Raw genomic sequence first — 10,974 nt, 5'->3', positions numbered from 1 at the left:
TTAAATTGTTCTTAGCTCAACCCATGAGTTTTACTTTTTTTTCAATTCCCCTCCTCATCCCACTGGGAGCAGGGGGAGTGAGTGAGTGGATGTGTGGTGCTTGGCTCCCAGCTGGGCCTGAACCACGATAACTTTAAAGTGTGCTAGTGTCAGCAGGGGATGTCAGACATTGCTCTCAGCACCTGGTATCATTCAAATGCACTGTAAAAAAAATTCATACTTTTTTTTAATCTAGCAACCGTTATTGCTAATGCCAACAATGCAAATCTTTTCTTGGTAACAGCGTGTTCTGGCAGACACTGATTCCCACAATGTCCTTGTTGACAAACTGACTAAGTACAGACTAGTTAAGTGCATGGTTAGACAGACTGAAAACTTGCTGAACTGCTGGAACCAAAGGTTTGTCATCAGTGACATGAAGTCCGGCTGGAGGTCAGTTGCTAGTGGTGTACCCAAGGGGTCAATACAGGTGCCAGTACTGCTTAGTTTCTTCATTAATCAGCTCGATGGTGGGCTGGAGTGCAGCCTCAGCAAGTTTGCAGATGATACAAACAGGGAGGAGTGGTTGACAGAGCAGATGGTTGTGCTACTATTCAGAGGGACCCTGTCAGGCTGGAGAAGTGGGCCAACAGGAACCTTGTGAGCTTCATCACTGGAAAAAGGCAAGTCCTGCAGCTGGGGAGGAATAATCCCCTGCACCAGTACAGGCTGGCAGCTATCACGCTAGAAGACAGCTTGGCAGGAAAGGACCGGGAGGTCCTGGTGGACACCAGGTTGACCGTGAGCCAGCAGATGTGCTCTTGCAGCAAAGGTGGCAAACGTCATCCTGGGCTGTGCTAGGAAGAACCTTGCCAGCTGTTTGAAGAAGGCGATCCTTCCCTTTCACTCAGCACTGAGAGACCACACATAGGGTATCTTGTACGCTTCTGGGCTCCCCAGTATAAGACAGACGTGGACATACAGGATTGTGTCTAGCAAAGGGCCACAAAGATGATTAAGGCTTGGAGCATCTGTGATGCAGGAAGAGGCTGAGAGCTGGGATTGTTTAGCCTGGAAAAGGCTTAGGGGATCTTACTAAAGTGTTTAAATATCAGGTGGAGCAGGGGGGAAGACAGAGCCGGACTGTTCTGAAATTGAAATTTGTGATGGAATTGAAATTCCATTTAAATGTAAGAAATAACTTGTTTTACTGTAAGTGTGGTCAAACACTGGAACAGGCTGCACAGAGAGGCTGTGGAGTCTCCATCCTTGGAGATACTCAAAAGCCACTGAAAGTGGCCCTGCTCTGCTTGACCCTTCTTTGAGGTCTCTTCCAATCTCAGCTAAGGTCTCCTTCTGTATAAAAGATCCCTGTGTGAATGTTAAAACTTAAAGTAAGGGCGACCTCTGGTGTCATTGTTGATGAGGTAATCAAAATCCAGAAGCGTTCAAATTGGAAAGTGAAGGTAGCAGCAGTCTATTAGAAACAGAACTCTCTACGTCTTGCTTCTCAAGTGAAACACTAAAGCAAGAAAAGAATGAGAAGAAAGTAAAAATTGTTAAGAATATATTCAGTGAATGTATTTTATTGATAGTTATGACCAACGGTCGAATACCTCAACTGCTTATATTGTTTAAAGGATTTGGTTGCTTGCATATTTATTTTCTCTCCTTTGGAGACTAGGAGAAGGTAAAATAAAGTCCTTGCCACGTAGAAGATTTGGGAAAATGAATGTTGCTGAAAGGAAGAGCTGGCTGACATTGGTTCATACTATGGTATCAGTAGATGTACTTTGTAGTGAAAAGTAACATAGAGATTGCCTCACTATGTCTAAGAATATAATTTGCCCATGGTAAATTACTAATTAATGAAACATCAAAGTCTGATCTCAAAGAGAAAATGTCATTGTTTATTTTGGGATGTGAAAGAATTGCAGTTTCAAATGTCTTAATACAGATGTCATGAAAGCTAAAGCTGAGGTTACTTTTAAGATCTGTGGTCTGGATTGCATGCTGAGCATGAGCTATGTAAATCAATCCTTTCATCCACCTGCAGAACGCTTACTTCTGTATACTCTGTTAACTAACTAATAGTGGCAACAGCTGACAGTCCAGCTATGTCTACTGATATATTGGCATGAGCAAGGAGTGGAGAAGTGTTTTTTTAGGTTAATGGACACATCTGAACGGGCTGTGAGAGCTGTAGGTTTCGCCATTTGTGTTGTGTGCCTCATGCTGGTGTAACCAGTGGCGCATGTGTGCCATGTCCTGAGTGTATTTGTTCTCCCGAAGAAGCTGCTGCTGCTGCTCTCTCAGTTGAACTTTGGTTTCTTTAAGGATTTTTGAGTATTGGATGAGTCTGAGCAATTCCTGGCGCAGATGCCAATTCTCTGCTTTTACTTGTTTGATATGCTGAATTAGAGATTGTATTGCTGCTTCTTCTGCTCTGTTGGTGAGAACTTGGATCTTCTGATGAAAGTCCATCTCACAGTCAGCCTTGGCCTGCAGAAATTTGCTCTTGATTTTCTGCATTTCATCTGAATGCTGTATCTTTGTGACCAACAATTCCTTCTCCAGCTCTTTAATCTTTTTCATCTGTTCCAGCTGAACAGATGGATCTTTGAAAGGCTGCAGGTCTTCAACCTCCTTTTTCATAAGAGAATACTTTGTCTCCATATTCATCAGAGCGCTCCTTACCTCCTTCTCTTTTTCTGTATACTGTGAGATTACCTTCTCTTTCTGCATCCGAACTTGAGACAGATCAGTGTGATTCTGGTCATTTAGTGTTATTATCAGATTCTGGCACTTCTGGTTGTGTTTTGTTATATAAGAGAGGTAAGCATTGCTCTCTTCCTGATTCCGTTGGGCTTCCTTTTCTAGAAATTTGTTCTCCTGCAGGAAATGCTCCAGTCTTCCCATGTATGTGTTCATATGTTCAGTGAGAATCTTGTATTCCTTCTGCAAGTACAATTTCCTCTCTTTGACAAGTGTTTCCATGTCACTTATTCCTTTGGATATATCTCCATTCTTGGTTCTTGCTTCTTGCTTGTTTTTCCCAGCACGCATGGTATCTTGTTTTATCTGCTTTGTCTTGGATGTCATATTCCACACTGGGAGTATCAAACTCTGGCACACTGTAACAGAATGAAAAATTACAAATTCTAAGCGAGCATTTATGCCACATGTATGACTGTTGCTTTTTTCCCTAGTCATACCCTCTTATGTTCTTATGTTTTCAACTGATCATTTTGGCAGCTAAAATGTTTCACCTAAAATTTTTCATGTCTGGTCTATGTCTTGAGTTGAAGCACACATGCACATGTGCATGTGCATTTTTACATTCCTAGTTAATGGAGGATTAGTTCTGCTAATCTAAAAATACACATCTTTTTAAGACTTTTTTTTGGTCATATAATGTTGTGTTATTTCTGTAGTTTGGAGTACAAAGTCAAATTCCACTGGTGAATTATTATGGCTGTATATTGTGTACTGTCTTTCTGTAGGCAGTAGATGTTGTCCGTAAAACTTCAGCAGCAGGTAAGTACTGAAGTACTAACAGAGACATGCCTGAAACTTAGAAATTCATAAAGCAAATTCTAAAATACAACTGCTAAGTCATCATGCTGGACTGGAAGCTACCTGTAGAAAATGTTATGGACAGTAGTACACATTAAGCCCTGTCCCTCCATCAATGTTAGATTCCTGTATTTGTATTTGAAGAGATAGCTGCATCCTTTTCCTGGATTTAGAAAGTTAAGTCAGTATTGTCTTACAAAATGAGAGCAGAAAAGGAAATGTTGCCACCAGTTTTAACCTAGGGCTTCAAAGATCAATCAAGGCATTTACTCACTTTGGAGAGTGACCACATTCTTATCCTTCTGCTGCCTGAGGTAACATAAACCGGTATCTTCTTGGACATCGTCTTCACTATACCGTCATTTGAGATATGACACAGATAACTAAGTATTTATGAATACAGAGAGAGTCAAAGAATGACCATAAAGGGGATAATGGCTAATGAAACATCCTCCCAGATCCGGCTAGGGAATGTGTGCCACGGACACAGTCTTAAGCAACCTGCTCTGGTTAACCCTGCTTGAGCAAGGGGCTGGACTAGACAATCTCCTGAGGTCCCTTCCAGCCTCAACTATTTGGTGGTTCTGTGAATCTGTCCTATCAGGTCACGGTGAGGTACTTAATGCCTTCTTTGCCTCAGTCTTTAATAGTAAGACCAGTTGTTCTCTGGGTATCTAGCCCTCTGAGCTGGAAGGCAGGGACGGGGAGCAGAAAGAATCTCCCATAATCCAAGGGGAAGTGATTAGCGACCTGCTACACCACTTAGACACATACATGTCTATGGGGCCAGATGGGATCCATCCAGGGGTACTGAGGGAGCTGGTGGAAGTGCTCACCAAGCCTCTTTCCATCATTTATCAGCAGTCCTGGCTACCCAGGGAGGTCCTGGTTGACTGGAAGTTAGCATATGTGACACCCAACACAGGCCAGAAGGATGATCTGGAGGACTATGGGTCTGTCAGTCTGACCTCAGTGCTGGGGAAGGTTATGGAGCAGATCATCTTGAGTGCCATGATACAGCACGTACAGGACAATCAGGTGATTAGGCTCAGTCAGCAGGGGTTTAGGAAAGGCAGGTCCTGCTTGACTAACCTGATCTCCTTCTATGACAAGGTGACTTGCTTAGTGGATGAGGGAAAGGCTGTGGATGTTTTCTACCTAGACTTCAGTAAAGCCTTTGACACCATTTCCCGCAGCATTCTCCTGGAGGAACTGGCTGCCCATGGCTTGGACAGGTGTACTCTCTGCTGGGTAAAAAATTGGCTGGAAGGCTGGGCCCAAAGAGTTGTGGTGAATGGAGTTAAATCCAGTTGGCGGTCGGTCACAAGTGGTGTTCCTCAGGGCTCAGTTTTGGGGCCAGTTCTCTTTAGTATCTTTATCAATGATCTGGACGAGGGGATCGAGTGCACCCTCAGTAAGTTTGCGGATGACACCAAGTTGGGAGGGAGGGTTGATCTGCTCGAGGCTAGGAAGGCTCTACAGAGGGCTCTGGACAGGTTGGATCGATGGGCTGAGGCCAACTGTATGAGGTTCAACAAGGACAAGTGCCAGGTCCTGCACTTCAGTCACAACAACCCCATGGAACGTTACAGGTTTGGGGAAGAGTGGCTGGAAAGCTGCTTGGCGGAAAAGGGCCTGGGGGTGTTGGTTGACAGCTGGCTGAATAGGAGCCGGCAATGTGCCCAGGTGGCCAAGGCGGCCAACGGCATCCTGGCCTATATCAGAAATCGTGTGGCCAGCAGGAGCAGGGAAGGGATTGTTCCCCTGTACTCAGCACTGGTGAGGCCGCACCTCAAACACTGTGTTCAGTTTTGGGCCCCTCACTACAAGAAAGACATTGAGGTGCTGGAGCATATCCACAGAAGAGCAATGAAGCTGGTGAAGGGTCTAGAGCCACAAGCCTTATGAGGAGCAGCTGAGGGAACTGGGGTTGTTCAGCCTGGAGAAAAGGAGGCTCAGGGAAGACCTTATCGATCTCTACAACTACCTGAAAGGAGGTTGTAGCGAGGTGGGGCTTGGTCTCTTCTCCCAGGTAACAAGTGATAGGATGAGAGGAAACGGATTCAAGTTGCGCCAGTGGAGGTTTAGACTGGAAATTAGGAAAATTTCTTCACCAAAAGGGTTGTCAAGCATTGGAACAGGCTGCCCAGAGAAGTGGTTGAGTCATCATCCCTGGAGATATTTAAAAGTGGTGTAGGTGTGGAACTTAAGGACATGGTTTAGTAGTGGACTTGGCAGTGCTAGGTTAATGGTTGGACTCGATCTTAAGGGTCATTTCCAACCTAAATGATTCTATGATTCTATGAAAAGAGCCTGGCTCTGTCCTCTTTGCACCCTCCCTTCAGTTATCAATATACATTAATAAGATCCCCCCTTGCCTTCTCTTCTCCAGGCTAAATAGTCCCAGCTCTCCCAACCTTTCCTTAGATGAGAGATGTTCCAGTCCCTTAACCATGTTCCTGGTACTCTCTTCAGTAGCTACATGTCTCTCATACTGGGGAGCCCAGAACTTGACACACTACAGGTGTGGCCTCACCAGTGCTGAGCAAGTGCTAGTGTTAGTGCACGCAGGCAGTTACCTTTTTCCAGTCATCCTGTCTTCCTCCCCTCCCCAGCAGTATGCATCCCCTTAAGAGTTGTCTGCACTGATGAACAGCTGTAGACTGGGAGAGGAAGGGGGGAAGTGAACTCAGTCGCAAAGGCACCCCCCACCCCCACAGTGTCATATATAAACCTCCACTTACTTTCTATCTGAAAACTGAACATCTATGGAAGGGATACCCCTACTGGATCCTGGGAAACTTCAGTGGCCCCAGAGAGCAAGAATAAAGATACTGAAATATCTTGGAGATATTCAAAAGCTGTCTGGAGACAATCCTGGACAACCTGCTCCAGGTGGCCCTGCTTGAGCAGGGTGTTTGGACCAGATGACATCCAGCAGTCCCTTCCAACCTCAACCATCTGCGACTCTGGGATTCTGTGAAAGGTTGATAATGGTGCCCTGGATTCTTGTCTCATGTACGTGCATCATAGCAGCCAAAATGTAGAAGCTAATTTGTAGTGTGCCAGAGCTATCTGTTCTGCAGGAAATTATGAGGGTAACTTGTAATAGGGTGCAAAAGACTCAGTGAGATAACTTTGACCAATCAGAGAGGTTGGGGCTGCAGGTGGCAGGAAGAGCCAGCTCTGGACTAGGTACCATATACATGAGGATAGGACCTCTGTGCTTATTCTTAGATGTACACCCAGGTTTCCATGGTAAGAGAACAACATCCCAGATAAGAAAACGCATGTGTAGTGCAAATAATGATAAAACTTACCAAGTTGGTAGTAAAATTGGCCACAGTAAGATGCAAGTTTAGAGCACAGGATTGTTTTTCGGAAGGGTCAAACATTACTGAATAACAAATGATGAAGTGCAGCAACAAGATAGAAGCTGTACATGTCTGAAATCCACACTTTTTCCTTTAGGTTCAGAATATTGCTTTTGTTGGTCTTGTTGTCTGTGTGGCACAGGTTCACACTGGTAAATACAGCTAGATGCTTCCTGAATTTGAGAAATAAGTTAATACATGTTTTGAAACATTTGTGAGATAACCAAGTGAAGGTGACGGAATAATGGTCGATGCCTATATAGTGCTTTTAAAAATCCATCTTCAGTATATATTGTTATTAAAAGATAATACATCATAGGAAAGGGATGTCTAGTAATTAGACGTAATTTTTGTGATTTGAATGAGGCAAGGAATTGTTGAAATAACAGTAAGTGGTAATATAATTATTTGAATATATATTCAGACAGTGTGAGCACTATGCCTACAATCCTACATTAAGAATTTGCTAATTTTTTTTTTTAAGCATTCATTTCAGGGGGGGATTAATTTTTTTTAACATGCAACATTATGTTTTAAAAGTGCTGAGATACCTGCAATGTAAGAGGCACAGTTCAGTCTACAACAGATACTAAAGGAAGGAAAATGCATCAGTATTAATGATTCTTGCAGACATAATCAGAAAATAAAGGAGTGAGTAGTACTTTGTGTGCTGAATTTCTAAACTACTTACTCAGAAGTGGAACAATGCAATCAAGGATTTAGAACTGGAGAGAAGTCTGCTCAGTCTAATGGTTTTAATGAACATTTGCAACTAAAAGTTGCACCCTAATACATCCTAATAAAAGTTGTATCCTAACACAGCTGGTGGCCCTTTTTTAAAGAAAGTATGCAAAATTCAAGTAGGTAGGTGAACAAGATAGAATAAGTATACTGAAATCGCCTGTCATAGTAATAGCAGAACAGGTTTCAAGCTGGGAATGTGGCAGTTGCATCAGAAATAGAGTGGGTATAGGGAGACATAAGAATCTGTATAGAAATCTGTGCACTTCTGCTTTGGAAAACAGACTTGAAGAGGTAGAAGGGTGTCACAATGGACAAGTAGTAGAACTGACTTAATACTAATTGTGTAGTTACGGGGGAAAGGCAATTGTAGATCTGTATGAATGTTAGAGAAATTACTATATCGGCATGGAAAAAACAGGCCTTGCTAAAGATGGTATTATACAAAATGTGTTTTTTTTAAAAAAGCACTGACCTTTCCTGCTCCTGTGGTCTTCACAGATTTTTCAAATAGCTGCTTCTGGCTTGCTGTTCCTGGTTTTCCTGGACAGCATTTGCTGATAGCCAAACTGTGATCTCTGAAGAATGGTGGTGTTTGTAAGCTGTGCGTGTCCATGGTGATGAAACACGTGAAGTCACAAGGGAGGCTCTGCAGTGAGATTCTCAGAGCCATTTCAGTTCCCAGCTTGGTTGTGAGGCCTGACTGTGATGTGCTTTGTTACCTATTGGCGTCAGTTAAGCATAAACACAAAGGCAGTTTGGCTTATAGGAATATGATTTATAGTGGTTGCTGTATTAATAAGGAAACAGCCTCAGCTCGCTATTAGGATGTACTGAAGGAAAAGGTGTGACTTGAGACATGGTCCTCCTTGGGAATTAGGTGCCAATATGTACTCAAGCATTTCTGGTCCATATATTTGGGGTTTCTTTCCAACAGGTTGGCAAGGAGTCCCACAAAGTTAGGAAGGGGTGTGTATACATGGGAATGTTTGTGATATTTGAAAAGCAAATGCTAGAAAGGATTTTTGCAAATGCAGTCCTTACTTATGGAGGGGTTTCTTGTTTTGGAAAGGAAAGGAGTAGTTTGGGTGGCATTTCCTGCATTTTGTAGGGAAAACAAGCTAATCTTCGTACATGAGAAATTTTGTTTCTCTAGGTGTGTAACAGTATAGACTTGGCATCTCTGTAGCATAGGGCATGGAATTTCACTGGTTTACTTATCTAACCTGGCTATTTGTGACTAAATTACAACTTTCTAGAAAGGCAGCTAAGCTTGAATACAATAATAACGGAGACTACACTACTTCCTTTGGTTGTTTTCTGCAGTGGTTGATTGTTTCACATGAAAATGTGTGAAAGTGAAGCACCCTTGTATTGCGTTTATGTGGCAAGGGTTTGGTAGCGGGGGGGTCTGCAGGGTTGGCTTTTGTGGGAACATACCAGACCCTGGTCCCATGTTGGATGGAGCCAGTTCCAGATGGCTCCAAGGACTGGAGCTGGATAGCTGGCCAAAGCTGAGCCCATCGGCAATAGTGGTAGCGCCTCTGTAATAACATATTTAAGAAGCGGTAAGAAATGCTGTGCAACAGCAGTTGAGAGAGGGGAGTGAGAATATATGAGAGAAACAACTCTGCAGACACCAAGGTCGGTGAAGAAGGAGTGGGAGGAGGTGCTGCAGGTGCCGGAGCAGAGTTTCCCCTGCAGCCCATGGTGAAGACCATGGTGAGGCAGGCTGTCCCCCTGCAGCCCATGGAGGTCCACAGTGGAGCAAATATCCACCTGCAGCCTGTGGAAGACCCCATGCTGGAGCAGGTGGATATGCCTGCAGGAAGCTGTGACCCCATGGAGAGCCTGTGCTGCAGCAGGCTCCTGGCAGGAGCCATTTGGGGGCGGGGAGGGCTGGAATCACAGGTACTAACTACTTTCAAGTAGAGCTAAAATAAAAATAATGCAAATTAAATCTGATTAACAAAAAGTTAAATTTAGTTTTAAAAACATTTAGAAAACTAATTGGGCATCATTAATACCTATTATTTATTTAATAATAGCAATATTAAAATGTATGCATTAACAATGCCCAAGCAGTATTACCATAATAAAAATTTCCAGTTATGAAGTAGAATACTAATTGGCAGCAGTTTATTATAATAATAGCTTTTATTTTATTTTATTAAATAAAACCTTTATTAAAATAATCTTATTGTAATTGTGGTAATTAAAGTACTCCTAATTAGATTTCTAATTCATAATCTGAAATCGTGATTTAGAATAGTAATTAATGTTTCCTTTTGTGTCAGTCCCTTGGTTTTTGCGCTTTGTCTCCTTTTCCATTGTTCCTGCAGCAGTAGTAAATGGAGCACTCTTGGAGTGCGAGCCATTCATTCGTTGTATTTTATAATATTCAACTACTTAATTAGGCCATTTAATATAATGTTAGCCAATCAAATAATGAGATAATATAAGGAATTAATTAATTGCACCCAAGGAGTATTCCATTTAGTAATGGTGCACCAGTGCTGAGACTTGTCATTTTTATACTTCTTTTTCTTACTAGACTGTCATGCATTCACATACTAGTACTTGCTATTCTAACTCGGAGTAACTACTGGTTAGAATAATCATGAGAGGAGGTTACTGTAACCTGCAATTAGCAAAGTCGGTTAAATACCAATTATTGCTTAAATACGCAAGGAACGCGATTATGCAAATCAGGGCGTTGTCCCGCAGCACACACTGCCTGAGTCTCGCCTCCTAATTAAAAACCACCCCCCACCCCTCAGTTGAGTGCCCTCCCCACACACACCCCTGCCGATCACCGGCCGCAGCCCCGATCCCGAAGGGAAGCGACCTGGACGCAGAACCGCGACCGCGGCGGCACCGCCGCGGCGGCACCGCCACGGCGCCCGCGCTCCGCGGGCAGCCGCAGCCCGCGACACCGGCGGCCGTCACGGCTGCAGCCTGCGCCAGAGGTTCCACGGGCGCGGGGAAACGAAATCACGCAGGAAAGCGGGCGCCGGGTCCTAGAGACCCGCACCCGGAGGACTAACCAGCACCTCCGGGGCTCCGGCGGGCTCCCCGCCACACGGGCTGGCTTCTCGGCGACGAACGGACGCTCCCGCCGTCCCGGAGCGACGGCCGACCCGCGAGCGCCAGTGGCCGGACTCGGTTGGCCGAGTGGCCGGCACTCGGCACCGGGGTCTCCCGCTCGCACGCCAGAAAAGGCGATCCACGCGCGCCAAAGCCGCCCTAAGGCCCAGGAGTGCCCTTTGGTCCTCCAGGAGTCGCACTTGATGTGGCAGCACTC

At 44.3% G+C, this 10,974-nt stretch overlaps 1 protein-coding gene across 1 annotated transcript; it reads right to left on the bottom strand.

Moving 5' to 3' along the window:
* Window positions 1–1,616: 1,616 nt before the first annotated feature.
* On the bottom strand, window positions 1,617–3,415 carry CCDC166 (coiled-coil domain containing 166). The gene has a single exon (XM_030012003.2). The coding sequence runs from the start codon at window positions 3,190–3,192 to the stop codon at window positions 2,149–2,151; it is 1,044 nt and encodes a 347-aa protein (XP_029867863.2). The 5' UTR covers window positions 3,193–3,415; the 3' UTR covers window positions 1,617–2,148.
* Between the last annotated feature and the right edge of the window lie 7,559 nt (window positions 3,416–10,974).

The sequence above is a fragment of the Aquila chrysaetos genome, chromosome 4, assembly GCF_900496995.4.
Source record: "Aquila chrysaetos chrysaetos chromosome 4, bAquChr1.4, whole genome shotgun sequence".
NCBI lineage: Eukaryota > Metazoa > Chordata > Aves > Accipitriformes > Accipitridae > Aquila > Aquila chrysaetos.
This window is presented reverse-complemented; position numbering and strand designations above follow the sequence as displayed.